The sequence below is a fragment of the Labrus bergylta genome, chromosome 12, assembly GCF_963930695.1.
Source record: "Labrus bergylta chromosome 12, fLabBer1.1, whole genome shotgun sequence".
NCBI lineage: Eukaryota > Metazoa > Chordata > Actinopteri > Labriformes > Labridae > Labrus > Labrus bergylta.
In genome coordinates, this window is record NC_089206.1 from 5,325,988 (window position 1) to 5,340,442 (window position 14,455).

At 42.5% G+C, this 14,455-nt stretch overlaps 2 protein-coding genes across 6 annotated transcripts; one reads left to right on the forward strand and one right to left on the reverse strand.

Moving 5' to 3' along the window:
* Nucleotides 1-1,451: 1,451 nt before the first annotated feature.
* On the reverse strand, nt 1,452-8,826 carry nol9 (nucleolar protein 9). The gene is made up of 13 exons (XM_020651362.3): nt 8,487-8,826; nt 7,264-7,806; nt 6,708-6,918; nt 6,396-6,526; nt 5,770-5,905; nt 5,031-5,127; nt 4,656-4,753; nt 4,360-4,527; nt 4,003-4,255; nt 3,634-3,748; nt 2,839-3,013; nt 2,064-2,197; nt 1,452-1,940 (listed from the first exon to the last, which is right to left on the reverse strand). Exons 2-13 carry the CDS (start codon nt 7,750-7,752, stop codon nt 1,824-1,826), a joined length of 2,124 nt encoding a protein of 707 aa, XP_020507018.2. The 5' UTR covers nt 7,753-7,806; nt 8,487-8,826; the 3' UTR covers nt 1,452-1,823.
* A 75-nt stretch (nt 8,827-8,901) lies between these two features.
* zbtb48 (zinc finger and BTB domain containing 48) lies at nt 8,902-14,324 on the forward strand. Of its 5 annotated transcripts, none has more exons than XM_065960967.1 (11): nt 8,902-9,230; nt 9,653-10,380; nt 10,482-10,804; nt 10,884-10,989; nt 11,103-11,195; nt 11,306-11,392; nt 11,513-11,667; nt 12,046-12,182; nt 12,269-12,433; nt 12,540-12,628; nt 13,098-14,324. In XM_065960967.1, exons 2-11 carry the CDS (start codon nt 9,676-9,678, stop codon nt 13,515-13,517), a joined length of 2,280 nt encoding a protein of 759 aa, XP_065817039.1. In that variant the 5' UTR covers nt 8,902-9,230; nt 9,653-9,675; the 3' UTR covers nt 13,518-14,324. The 5 variants fall into 5 exon arrangements, with proteins under 5 accessions (XP_065817039.1, XP_065817040.1, XP_065817038.1 ...); XM_065960968.1 differs by having other exon boundaries at nt 9,656-10,380; XM_065960966.1 differs by having other exon boundaries at nt 8,902-9,121.
* The last annotated feature ends 131 nt before the right edge of the window (nt 14,325-14,455 follow it).

Sequence of the window (14,455 nt, forward strand, 5' to 3'; positions counted from 1 at the left end):
TATTTCAGAGAAATCAAGGGTTTGATGCCAGCACAATCTTACAGTTAAAATACTGCTACACAGCCGAGAGTTCAGCACGACTTTGCCTGTTTAGGTGCCCTAAATACTTTCTCTGGATCATGTTAAAGGCTTTTAGACTGTTTTATTTTCACTGAATCTGCCAGGAGCTTCTTGTAGGGAATATTTAAGTGTAGTCCATGTATATAAAGCCAAGCAGCTAAAGCTTTTTTACAGTCCAGGCTTTGTCCTCCTTACTTTGATGAAAGGTTAACCGTCTCTTTATGACATAATCTGAGTGCTCAGTTGGAGTTTGCGAATACACGGCTGCAACATCAGATAAATTGAGGAAGGGGAAATGTCGTTCACTCCAAAAGTCTGTGGTTTTTGCGATGCTTGTTATGAAATAAATAACTTCACAGATGTGTGTTATGTCTGACCATTCAGGTTTGTATAGACTGTTGGCAGCTCTACAGAGGGATTTCTCTTTGGTTTGCACGAGGTCTAGGGGAAAACATCTGACCTGACAAAGCCAAAACAATGACTCTGCCAAAATGTGGCCGTGTTGTGTTTGTGTGCTCCCAACCTCAATAAAGAGGAGGGGGGGAGAGCAGCGAACAAAGACAAGTAAGGGGGGGGGGGGGAGAGAAGGGATGTTAAAACAGACCACTTAACAAATTAGCAATTCTTCACTGCTGGAGTGGATGTTTACAACTTGGTCCTCCTCCAGTCGTTCATTAGGAAGTATAAAGGTCTACATGCAGTAACAAGCCCTTCACATGGAGTTGGTTGTTTCTTGTTGTGCTTTTAAACCAATATGAAACATTAAAGATGTGCAGTATTACAGACCAATGTCTGAAGAGTTTTTATTACATTTTTCCTGCCTGGGAGGCTTTTTTTTTTTTTTTTTTTTTTTTTTTAAGCGAACATCTGCTGTTGTTAAAAAAAAAAAAAAAAAAACTAAACATACATCTGCTGCCACCTTGAGGTCAAATTGAAAGCAAACAAAGTATTATTCAAATCGTGTCACTGATATCAAATATAAGCCTAAAGATATTTTAAACATTTAAAAAATATTTACAAAACATCTTGATTGACCTGCCAGTGTCAGAACACTAGTTTATAACAGCGTTACTCAGCAAAAATACAGAGCCATCTCAGTAGCATGTTTGTCATAGAAACTAAACACTGACTAGATGGGCTCCTTCCTTTTGTAAATCCAAAACTTGCTTACTTAAACATTTGAAAACAAAAGCTTTAACGGCATTAAACTTCTTGGCAGTGGGCATTTAGCAAATAACACGACTGTCACAAAAGTTCAAACCACTGTTTAAGTCAGCGACTACACTGCAATAATCAACAGGCGTACCCGATTAAAACGTCCATGAGACTGAAGCTAATATCATAGTTAACATTCAGAGAGAGGAAAGCACAAAGTCTGAAGAAAAAGCCGATTCTCTTTTCATTTCTGGTGGCTTTTTATTTTTTTGTATTTTTTGCAGCTTTGGAATGCTTCCTAAAGAAGAGGCATGAAACAAGAGCTTTAACTACAAAGTGTGATATTATTGTCAATGAGACGGAAAACGGTGAAATTCAAAAAAATGTCACGAGGCCATGAGATGAAACGGAGGTTGTAAGACATGTCAAGTTAGTCCAGGAACAGAAAGTCAGCCTCCTGCAGAGTCTGTGATGTTTTTGCTGTCAGACTGATCCTTGAAATCAAACTCAGTTCTGAATGTTAAATGGCCAACTCTGACTGGTTTGTGCATGAGAGGCCAGTATAGAAGGGTGAAGGGTAACAAACTGGTGCCGAGTAGAAAAAGTAATCACATCCCTATTTGACTTTGTCTTGTCATTCCCTTGAAGACTCGCAGCTTTCCTGCACCAGTGAGATCAAAACTGTAATCTGTTGTGATGTAGGGCATCTCTCCTTCAAAGCCAGGCTGAAACACAGACAACAGGCACATTAAGGGAAAAGTAAGCTTTGGATTGTGTTTGTTTATCACATCATATAGTGAAAAGTTATCGTGTTTTCAGTGCATGAACGAGCAAATCTTTTTTCTGACCTGTGATGTGATGATGCAGGAAGGCAGTGACAGCGACCCCAGTAGGAGACAGTTGACCTTACGGAGGATTGAGGGATCAACAGGCGTCAGCAACAAGTACAGACCTCGCTCCATGTCAATACCTCGAAGCACACCTAGAACACATTTACATGACGCTGGATTTTGTCATTTCAGTTCACCAACAGACACCGTTCCCTTTAAAGGCTTAATGTGCAAAACAAATGCTCTCTTTGGACACACAGCTCTCCCCTCCCCTCCCGTCTCCACACCTCCCATCCTATTTCAACATGCATGTGCCTGTGAGGCAGAGAGAGCCACAGACGAGTGCTAATCAACATCTGAAAACAAGATTCTGCGATCAATTTCAAGCCACAACGTGCATCTCAAAGTTGATTCTGTTGTTAGCTACTTTTTCTTTTTTAGACCACAACATGTATTTTCTTCAGTTTGGAAAGCCTGTTGTTTCTCCTTCAGGTGTACCCTTACTTTGAAACTCCCCCATTGTGTCTCTACATAGATACAGAGTCCCTGTCTTCACCCTCTTTTTATAGAGTTATTGCTCCACAATATATTTACATACGATATATTTGATTTTTTCTATACTGATTTTCAGAATTTCATATATTATACCTTTGACCCTTGTGTTCTTTTTGGGGATCCTGGAGACACTGGGTCATTCTGTACAGCTCTAAAACATTCTTTCACCACGGTGATACCTTCATCTTTGGTCAGATAAGTATAAGATAATGACACAAAGATCATGTGGTATACGTACCAAAGCCTACACATGGGCAGATGGGTGCTTGGGATAGCACGACTGGCCCTCCTCTGCTTGTGATTTTCTCTCCTAGGCAGCACAGTCCAACCAGACTGGCATTAGCAGCATAAAACATGTGACTGGGCGTGATCTCACAATGGGTCACACCTAAAGCCACCGCTGTGTGGGGCACCTATAAATCACAGAGAGGAAGGCAAAAAAAAAACGTATTAGCACATTTTAACACGTTGCTTCTACAGACACAGAGAAATTACCATATGTGATTTTATCCCAAGTAATATATAATATGCAAGTAAGAGTCTTTCTTAGCCAGGAGCAATGAAGAGTTAAATTTACAGCTGATGTTGATGAATGTTTTTGGCAAAGGACAAAAAAAAAAGCTGCTTTGTCCAACACTTCAGCGTTGTTCTTTTTACTTCATGTTTTCAATGGGACATCCCCCCCCCCCCCCCCCACTCCCCCCACTCCCATCTGACTGGGATAGTCTCCCGCTGTGAGGTGCATGTGTAAACAATCAGATCAGGAGGATTTCAGGGGCAGTCTGCCTGAAATACTCCAGAAATGATCTGGATCTATATATGGAAACAGCTTGTAGAGCACTTGTAATAATTACTTTCAAAGTGTCCCTCGGCACATCCCCAAATATCTGTTTAATGTCCCACTAAATTCCTCTAACCTTCTAAATTTGATCCCAGTCCATAATGCATCATCAAAATAAAGTTAAGATTCTGGAGAAAATGCCCTAGGTGCTCATTAGAACAAAACAGCTGCAGCATAATCACTCTCATTTACCTGGTACGGGGTGAGGCTGTGTAGAGGTCTAACTGGTCCAGGGTCAGCAGACTGCAGCTGGCTCAGGTAGGACAGCAATGAAAGCTCTCTGTGCTCATTGGTGCGCTGGTGTTTCCTGTTCAAAACAAAGAAAACGGTGTACATATTAAGTTTAGGATTAAATATTTTAGGATTTAAAACTCCTGTGAGGAACTTTTGGCGCCCCCCAGTGGAGAAAGCTGTACTTCTTATTTCTTTGCTGTAACCATATAGAAATGGTGGATCTTGTTGCTGATGGTCTTGTTCACTCTTTTAGGTTAAAAGGAGGCATCACTTTTAGGTCTGTTTTAATAAGTTGATGTTAATTCAGGCTGAGGGAGGGGCACTTACGATGTTCCTTGGCGACCCACTCCTTGAAAGTCTGATTGTACGTTAAGGTGGGTGTAGCTCCTGGGGGGACTGTGGCTCTCTGTAAACTCGTCCAGAGCGGTCTGAGCAGGTGGGTGTGTCTGGTAGCCGTGTGCCATCCTTAGAAAGTCCGGAGTGAGGACGGGACACTGGGTGGTTCCCCCATGGCTGAGTTGGACCAGGTGTGAGACTGGGAAGAAGCGGATCATGTCCACCAGCAGCTGAAACCCAAATCCTGCAGACAGCCGACAAAAACTCAAGTTCAGTGTTTAAAAGGAGTTCTATTTATATTTCAGGATATTGTTTCACTGCTGCAGCAGAGGGCAGCCTGAGCTTGACCTTTGACCCAGCCCATGGTGTTGATAATAATGGGAGTCTCTCTGCTTAGGGGGCGTCTTCGCCACAGGGACTTCAGGGACTCCAGGTAGCGGTCTAGGTCCGACTCGCATGAAGACTGACCGAAGTAGATCATCTGCTCTGGTGTGCGCTGATGTGTGAAAGGAGGACCTGGAAAATAACGCATTATGAGTTTACTTTGGGGGTCTGTGTTCACCTAGAAATAAAAAAATATCAAGCAAAGAAAATCATCCAAGATTAAACAGTGAGATGTAAAGACCGGGAGGCTAGAAACATACCCAGAAGTGGTTCTCTGACAGTCGACATGGACAGACAGCCAGCAGGAGTGAACTCTGTTTGACCGATGTCTCCTTCCAAATAATCTACACTGGTGGTGCTGCAGACACAAACACACACACATGTACATTAGGTTTCCTATCAAGAAACGATTTTATCATCCCGTATGTTCGACAGAATAACTTCTAGAATTCCTGAATGTCCTCTATTGTAATGTTAGGGAGGTAGGTGCTACCAAGACTGTCAAGACACAGGGATGAGAATATTCAGGAGATCATGATAAAAGTGATGCATTACTGAGAATAATCTAGCAAATAATCATGACGAAACAACAGAATATCTGGATTTTTATTCAATGTGTGTGAATGAGGACTTACTGATTTAGTAAGGTGTTGATGAGGAAGCGGATGAATGTGGATTTGCCCACATTTTTGGTGCCACATACGAGGATAACAGCACAACCATCAAAGTCCCCTGAATGAGTGAGACAAGGGAGGATCAAATGTGAGTGGTGTCTTGTCTTTTATAGCACACAGGTATTAAATAACAATGTTGCCTTCTTTAGAGCAACATGACAGGAATCCCACTGCAACAGGCACAATGCTTAAATGATAATCTGCAGACATGATGGTGAGGAGAGTGATATATTAAAGAAATTGTTGTCTGTTCTCGAGCAGGCTGATTCAGTGAAGGATTTATTTTCATTGAAAAGATCTTACTATTCAGCTCAGAATGAAGTTTTTCAAAATGTAGGGGTTATTTTATCATCATCATCAACATCTTTATCCATTAAAAACAGATAAAAACAAACCACTCAACTGCAATAAGTGGCACATGGATGAGAGAGATGCAACATTAGAGGATGTTATATTAGTATCGTTATATATAAGTCGATATTAAATACTGAATTCTTCTGCATAGCTAATAATGTTTGGAAGTGTTCAGTAAAATGACAAGATGTCCAATAGTTATCATTTCTTATTGGTCACAGGCTTGTTGAGAAGTGAATCACATTGACTCTTTCATCTCGCTCTGTGAGCATTAAAGCTTCTGCAGACATGTTTTTGGACATATAAAAACTGAAATGAGATGTAAGTGTGTGTCTTTCTTGCTTACCGTTGCAGGCGTTGACCACTGTATTGAGAGCCTCCCTGTAGCTCTCTGACATTTTCAGGCCTTCAACGTTGCTGACCAGGGGAATCATGCCCAAACCATTGAGCGGAGTGTCCAGAACAGCTGACACGAGTTCACTCTACAAACAACCAAGGAGGGAAACAATCTGTTAGAAACATGCACAACTGGGAATGAGCTCAAAGTCTAATCCAAACTCACTACTAACAGCAGGTGGCAGTGTGCACATAGTTGGTTTGCAAACCCACCAAGAAGCAGAAAGAAGAAGAAGCAATCATGGCAACCACTCGCTTGCTGAATCCATCCTCCTAACTGTGGATGGTGTGGATAGTGCTGAGATGCCAACAATCACTCTCTTTCTACTTCCTCATCTATCTTGCAGCTCAGAGGTCAACGTGAGGTGCGGATACGGCAGTTTTTTTAAACAATGGGAGCTGTTTAGAATTCTGTCATATAGCGGTCCTCTTCCATGTTTGAGCACTGATTACATGAACCACAATTTGGGATCAAGAGTACTCGGATCTGGGCCTGGGTCCGTAATGTGAAACCACCCTTAGTGTGATTGGACGGTAATCCACTGTAGTATTATGTACAACGCTCAGTCCACTCACCATTGTAGGGCTGAACAATTCGCTATGGTCAGTGAAGCTCGACAGAAAGCGAGTGAGAGGTGTCTCCATGGGCTCCAGGAGAATGATGGAGGAGCTTGACTTTACTCGCTTCATCAACTTCTTCTGTGATGCTGCAAAAAAAAAAAAAAAAAAGGACATTTAGTAAGGTTTAAGGACAGAAAGATATACAAATATACATCGCAGAGGATTGTAAATACTCATCTCAGGATTGCTTTGCCGACCTGCAGCTTCAAATCTCTAATGTAAAAGTCGAACAAATGTCTTCAAACACATCAGGTGAGCTGCTTTTACCTGATGACAGATACTTTCTTAGGATGACTGAAGCGTCAGTTCTGTCATTTCTGGCGCGATGAGAGCTTTCCAGAGCTCTAATAGTCAGCGGACAGTGTGAGGCTGGGGAGAAAAGTGGATAGGACTGCTGGCCTTCTTCAATGGTGAACCCCATCACCTCCACCCGACCGTACAGACTGGTCAACAAGCACTTCCCACGGAAACACAGCGTCTGCAGGAAAGAAACATCACTGTCAGTGAAAAAGAAACAGACTAAAGTCGGCAAATATTTGTCTCAGTTATTTCCAGATCGTTACAAAAATATCCTGGAATAGAATTGAAAAGAAGAGAAAATACTTTTCATGCAAAGGCAGAAATGTGTGACTGGTGTGTGCAATATATGCATTTTTAAAAAAACACAATGCAACACCATTTAAACATACACTTAAAACAACAGAATAAAAAACAATAGAGCTACATAAAAGGAGGGCCCATAACACAATGATCACATCTTCAAACCTCATGATCAGTTCTGTAATAAGACTGGTGTACACACTGGACGACTCAGCGTTGGTACCTGATTCTCCTGCATGACGAGGACAGTGTGGTTCTGTCGATCGTCTCTCTCTGCACAGTAATGAAGGGCCTCTCCCTCCAGCCTACCCGGCCTTACATCTTCCGCGTCGCCTGAGCTCTCCACACCGTTCCTATTAAAGTACTGGGAATACTCCTTCCACTCCCGTAAGTCATCCGACTCCTTTTCCACGGGTGACACCGAGCTTCCGTTAGCCTGAGCGTGAGACTTCTTCAACCCAGGCTGAGGAGTGTTGTTTTTCTTCTTGGACTCCGAGACGGCCTTTGCCTTCTTCCTCAACCTCTTGACGGAGGGCTTCTTCTTCTTCTTCTTCACCGCGGCCGCCTGGTGCTCCTGGATCACCTTGGCCATGACAGGACTGGAGTTGAGGTCCGAGGAAGTGATGGGAGGCCTGCTGCGTTTGCCTCTCACATCCTTCCACTTCTGAGATTTCGCCTGGCCTTTTACCTGCGTGGGTTTGCTCACCTTCATGATTTGTAATGATCGTTCATGTAGGTTATGGAGGTAAACGAGGGGGGGGGGAGCCTGCAGAAAGAAAAGCAGAAAATATAGTAAGTGGGAGGACATGTACGCACGGACTTGCTCCCTCCTCCTTTGAAGGACTTCATAAAGCTGAAGTCTGCCAGTGGGATCGGCCCCGGGGGCCCACAGCCCGAGAGGAGACTGTGAGGTCCCACACAGACGCACTACATTCAAACTGATCTGTCAGTCAAAAGGAAGTAAATATTACTCACAATAAGAGACTCACAAACATATGCAACCTTCAAAACACACCTCAAACAGTCTGTGACCACCTTTAACCTTTAACCTCTATTACTGTCTTGTGTCACTTTGTGCCTTTGTGTTTGTATTTCTCTGTTACCTGCCTAGAGGCAACAGATGGAAACTCGCACTTCTGCTATGATCTGGCATCTTTTACAGCTGTTCATTAATATGCACTGTCCCTAACAAACAAACAAACAAACAAACAAACAAATAAATAAATAAAAAATGTATAATTCTTCCATTTAAAGAATGCAAATGAATAAACATCCAGTATTTTTGCACAGTGCCATTAGATTCATTTGGAGCTTGATTATCAGATAGCAGATCAAAGGTAAGTTTAGTTAATTTAAATGTTTCCAGGTGAAAAGCTGCAACAATGTTTCTAATGCGTTAGGTTCGGAACTCTTCACTTTCACAACAAAATGGGAAAACAAACTCACCCCCAACTCTGCAGACAAAGTGCAGAACACAAGAGACCAACCTTAAAAAATTAAACTGAATTAATTTAGTTCACTTTTGCCACATGAGGTTTCAGAAGCGGCCCGACTGTTACCAGCTAGTAGGCTAGCTTTACATGTGTGAGCCACAAACAGACGCCGCTTCTAGATGGTCGACTATAGCGTTACCCGGAGTTTGTTTATTTACCCAGAAATTATAAAACAATAGTAAGAAACTATTTAAACATATCATACAGTATATTTAAAATTAGTAAAAGGCCATAAAGAGTTTAATAAATATTTTTGCAGGTATAAACTTCACGTCATGGACGTTCAGTTTTTCTGTAAAATAATGGTCAACAAAAATCTTTTCCGGAGTTCTGTCGCGTAACTAGCGTCACTTCCTTTCACAGTTTTTTAGGGGCCTACAAGAAACGAAAAGAAGGAGCTTGTAGCTGCTTTGCGTTTTTAAATTATTTACAGCACGCTTGAAGCAGGTGTTTTCAACAAGAGAGCGTGAATGTCTTTTTTTTATTTATTTATCGAGACTGCAGATGTGAGTGTTGAAGATGCAGCTGTCCGGTTCGTACCTCGCTAAGGGAGCGTCTTAAAATGTGTGCTAAGAAATAAACGTCGAGGTGCGTAGATAGCAAGGGGTTTGCAATAACTTAGAGAAATGTGTTTCTTCCTGGAAAATATATTTTTTACTTTATGTTTTTACTAAATTTAAAGAACTGGATAATGCAGGTTTGTATTAATCTCTTCAAAATGTTAAAATTTTAAGGTTTGAGGCTGCGTTTAAAGAATTCGTAGCTTTAAATTACATTAACAAGGCACACTGGGACTCAATTACATGAGTGCTGCAGGTTAAGGGTACCTGGACTGTTGCTGAATCTCAAAATGTATTCTATTCGTTTGGCATTTCAAATTATTTGGACTCCTAGACTATGAACATTCACTATTTTGTGACCTTATCTAGACAAAAATAATTGCTTTATTGCATAATCAACAGAACAATTCATGTTAAAAGGCATGCATTCCAAGCCATAAAGTATAATAATTGATAGAGTTACTTCAAGGTTACGAAAAACAGTGTTGCATGGAAGTGCTAAGTGAAAAAAGTCTAGTAATGATTTACAAACATTCACATTTTCCTGTGTCTTCTGCAGCAGCAATTAGAGAAACAGGAGGGATGTCTGCAGCAGACAGCAGCCATGCACAGCGTGTCCTATCCTCCCTGAACCAGCAGAGGGCAGTAGGGAAGTTCTGTGATGCAGTGTTGAATGTGGGAGGTGGAGTGGTCTACCTGGCCCATCGCAACATCCTGTCATGTTTCAGTGAACTTTTCCATCCGCAGTCCAACATGCCCTCTGCACCGAGCACGGAGCTCTGCCTTCAGGAGTGCCCAAACGATGGCCTGGAGCTGCTCCTGAACTTTGTCTACACTGGAAATCTTACCCTGGACGCTGAAAACCTGGACAAGGTGCAGCGTGCGGCGGTCAGCCTGTGTGTCCCAGAAGCAGTCGCTCTCTGTCAGCAGTTTAAGGAATCATCTGGGGATGCTGCTCCGGTGAAGCGAAAAAGAGGACGGCCAAGAAAGTCTGCACCAGATTCAACCTCGTCTTGTTTAGTTAAAGAAGAGAACTTGCCCATAATCACAAAAGAAGAGCCCAGCTTTGTTGCAGTTGCAGCCAATTCAAGCACCACCAGCACCGCTTCTACTACCACACGCTCTGGTCGGTTAGTAAAGGGTCCAAGGCGACTGGTGACTGATGAAAGTCCTCATACTGATTATACAACCCTAGAAAAAGCCTGCAAGAACGCTCCAGTTGTTCCCATGGAGAGAGAAAGTGGTGATGTTGGTGTGGAAAACCAAAACCAGCAACTTGAAACTGAGGTAGAATACATGAACATTTTGTAGGAAAATGTGTTACATAGGTTAGGCATTAGTTACAATATGTCACTACAAGAACAAACATTTCTTTGTGCTTTTTGCAGGTTACAGAGCTTCAGATCGACTTAAATGAAAGGGACGTTGGCCAGGTCGCTGAGGGAGCAGTAGAGGAGGAGGATGATGATGATGAGGACGTCGGGGATTTTGAGGAGTTGAATGAGGACACAGATGAGGAGTACGTCCCCGTTGCAGAGCCAAGTTCTTTAGCGTCATCCACGTCAACACCCCGAAAACGCAGGGCCACGAGTAAAACCGAGAAAAAGGAGAACGGCGAGGAGGTGGAGGAAGACTCCAAGAAGGACTGTGTGCGGTGTCCCGTCTGTGACAAATCCTTCAAGAGCAAATACTACCTTAAAGTCCACAACAGGTATGCACATGTGTCTGCGGTGTTTTCATTTGAATTTTAGTTCAGATAAATAGCGCCAATGTGTTTTTTGTTTTCCCAGGCGGCATACAGGGGAGAGGCCTTTTGGTTGTCTTAAATGTGGAAAGAGGTACTTTAGAAAGGAGAATCTTTTGATACACGAGGTCAGAGACTGTACCAAAGTGCAGGTGAGTAAACAAGAGAAAACAAGAAATACAAGAAAATAACATTTGTGTTCACTGCAGTAAGACGTCTCAGAAGTAAAATATATAATACATCATCAACTGTTATATAACTACAGACCTATACGTGCGTAACGTGCTCGGCAACCTTTAATGGAAAAGAAGAGCTGCGTGTGCACGTAGTCAGCCACACAGGAAATATGCCCTACAAGGTAAAGCCTAAATCTCTCCAAATTTTGAGGAAACGTAGCACAGAATGTATATATACATCAAATACAGAATTATTCTAAAATATTCTATCGTATTGCTTCATTTCTTTCAGTGTTCAACATGTTCTGAACAGTTTATGTACAAGAAAAACTTGACGACTCACATGATGAAGGTCCACGGTCACCCCAAACCAAACGCAGTGAGTGTTAATGTCTGTCTTTGTGTAACATATCCTGTGTTTTCATATGAAGCCACGTTCGTATCCAAGTACATGCCTGTGGGTTTCCATTCTGTCATAAACAAACGTTTTTACTTTTAGTGCCCCCAGTGCCCTAAAACCTTCCTCACCAAGTCAGAGCTGCGTGTGCACGAAGCGGCCAAACATCGGGGAGAGAAGCCGTTTGTGTGTGAGGAGTGTGGCCATCGAGCGTCCAGTCGAAACGGCCTGCAGATGCATATTAAAGCCATTCACAGGTAGTGTAAAAATGTTCTATTTGACAAGACTACAGGGACATAGACACAGACTATATAAAAATATTCAGAGCTCCCCCTGCTGACTGGCTTCAGTATAGGTCATAAACCCCTCCTCATGTGTAAACAGATGGGTTAGCGAAAGGGGAAGGACTCTAGCTCCAAATTACAGCATCAACACAATATGTCTGCGCACATCACTGTGGTATTTTGGCTTCATGGAGATGGAGACATGCTGTCCATATTTATAGACACCCAACAGAACTAGATCTTCATAAATTTAGCTACGGATAAATTCAGAGATCCTTTTTTCTTAGCACACTGTGACAGCCTGTATTCAGCTTCTTTTTTTTTTTTTTAAACTCTGGTTCTGCTTTACAGGAATGAGCGTCCTTTTGTGTGTACCTTGTGCGGCCATGCCTTCTCCCAGAAGAACAACCTTAACATGCATCTGCGCATACACAGCGGGGAGCGGCCGTACCAATGTCACCTCTGTGGAAAAACCTTCAGGACACAAGGTGATCCATTCTTCAGGATCTGATGCAGTTATTAGTCGTTGACTGACGCAGATATAACTTAAATCACTGACTTTTTCTTCTTGCAGCCAGTCTGGATAAACACAACCGGACACACACCGGGGAGCGTCCTTTCAGCTGTGATGTGTGTGAGCAGCGCTTCACCGAGAAAGGAGCCCTCCTCCGACACAAAGCCAGCAAGCACGAGGAAGGACGCCCACACTGCTGTCAAATATGTGGCAAAACCTTCAAAGGTTAGTGAGATGTTAAAAGAAGCAATTTCATTATCAGTTTACAAAAAAGCATTGGTTCAGACTTCCAAACGTGATTTGTCTGTTTGTTGTATTTTTACTTCACCAGCCAAAGAGCAGCTCCGCGTTCATCTGCGTCGCCATAAAGGCATGAGGAAGTTTGAGTGTGTCGACTGCGGCTACAAGTTCACTCGGCAGGTACGCTCACTGAAGTCACCATCTGCATTTGATGTGTTTTTTTACTTCCAGATTTATTTTTTGTGTGTGTTTTATATGTGAAATATCAGAAAACACATTAAAAAATAACTTAAAAGCCCAAAGTGACATCTTCAAATGGCTTGTTCTGCAAAACAATTCTCTTCATTTATCAGCTGATTATATGCTTCTGTGTCGTCTGCCTTTGTCTTGACTCGGTCTCGATACCTAAATGTCTTGGTCTTGTCTATGTCTCTGAGCACTCTGGTCTCGGTTAGTGTGGTCTTGACTAAAACACTAGTAGAATGTAAAATATAAAAACACAGTATCAAAGATCTTGACGACCTTATTGCTGACTAATCCGGTTTATGAGTTTATTGTTACATAACTAAAATTCTCCAACTCCTTTTTTTTTTTTTTTTTTTAAATAACTCTCTCCAAACCCTCCATCTATTCACACGGTCTGCTACAGGCTCACCTGCGACGGCACATTCAAATCCACAAACGCACTGAGAACTACAACCCGCGGCAGAGGAAGCTGAGGAACGTGATCGTGCAGGACGTGGATGGAAGTCCTTCAGAAGATCCCTCGCTGATGGCAGAGGAGTCCGACTACAACCCTGAGACTGACGACGTGCAGGAATCCTCCAACCCAGCGGCAGACTCCAGTCTCAGTTCCAGCTGCGTCGTGAGGGTGGTGATCGGGCCGAGGGAGGCGGTGGTGATGGAGGAGGAGGAGGAGGCGTCAAACCAGAACCTTGGACATGGGGAGGCAGCAGACAGTTTCTCTGTGCCCGAAGTGTTGCAGCAAACACGGCTGGACGGTGAGGAGTACGAGTCCACGTTGGATATGGAGGGAATGGTTGAGAACATATCAGAGAGTAAGACCTGATGACCAAAGCACCAACCAGAGACTGTGCAACCAGCTCAGAATGACGGAGAAGACTTCCTTCCTACATAAGAAGCACTAAACTTGTTATTTGAACCTTGACCTTACAGATCAGGAGAAGAGAATAAGCTTCAAGACAAAAACCTATGAATTCCTCCACATGGAACTGCATGCTTCTGACTGGCTGCTTGAATGTTTAAATGTCTGTTTCTTTTTTTTTTTTATTCAGCTTCTTTTTATCACCTTGAATCTGGGGAATAAGAAGTCAGATCTTCACTGGTGTTCGGTTTTGGTTTTTGGAAGTATGTGCCCTACTTTTGGAAAGTATCTAAGTGCCAATGTGCTGGAAAGTTGCTGGTAAATATTTCAAAATGCTAAAAATGTCACTTCTGTTAAACACAAGCCTACTGTACATCCAGAAGCCTGTTAGCTTAGCTTAGCTTTGCACAAACGCTTGACACGCAGAAAGAGATCGCCTGGCTTTAAAACATTTCTTGTTACCAGTTTTTACATTTAAAGTAGTAAAAACTTCCAAGTGACATTTTTATAGAAGCTCCACGCTGTTTCCTGACACGACCAAGCCTTATTGATTAACAACAAAGAAAGAGTCCAGTGCATACAGCCCAGGAAGCTGCTCATCTGTCTTTTGGCATCCTGTGTATGTTATCTATTTTCTGATCGTTCTCTTTAACCAGCTAACGTCCAACTCTGTGAAACATTTTCCCTTTTCTGCATGTTAACAACAGCATTTTGTAAACTGAACCAATGACAGCAGTGGGAATAATAAAACGACCTTAGAGAAGAAATCAATGATCCACCTGATGGTCTGGTTTGCTTTTGCATGTCATCAAGATGCACTGACATCGGGCTATTTTATAACCTGTTAAAAACTCCTCACAGAAAGCGGACAGTATCTTTAAAGTTTGTTTCTGGACATCACA

Excerpts from the sequence above, each read along its gene's own strand:
- nol9 (XM_020651362.3), bottom strand. The coding sequence starts at position 7,752 with ATGAAGGTGAGCAAACCCACGCAGGTAAAAGGCCAGGCGAAATCTCAG. Across the intron at positions 2,198-2,838 it reads CTGCCCATGTGTAGGCTTTG|GTGTGCTTCGAGGTATTGAC; the intron begins GTACGTATACCA and ends AATGTGTTCTAG. Across the intron at positions 1,941-2,063 it reads CCTGCATCATCACATCACAG|CCTGGCTTTGAAGGAGAGAT; the intron begins GTCAGAAAAAAG and ends TCTGTGTTTCAG.
- zbtb48 (XM_020651336.3), top strand. Across the intron at positions 11,393-11,512 it reads GTCACCCCAAACCAAACGCA|TGCCCCCAGTGCCCTAAAAC; the intron begins GTGAGTGTTAAT and ends TTTTACTTTTAG. Across the intron at positions 12,434-12,539 it reads ATGTGGCAAAACCTTCAAAG|CCAAAGAGCAGCTCCGCGTT; the intron begins GTTAGTGAGATG and ends TTACTTCACCAG.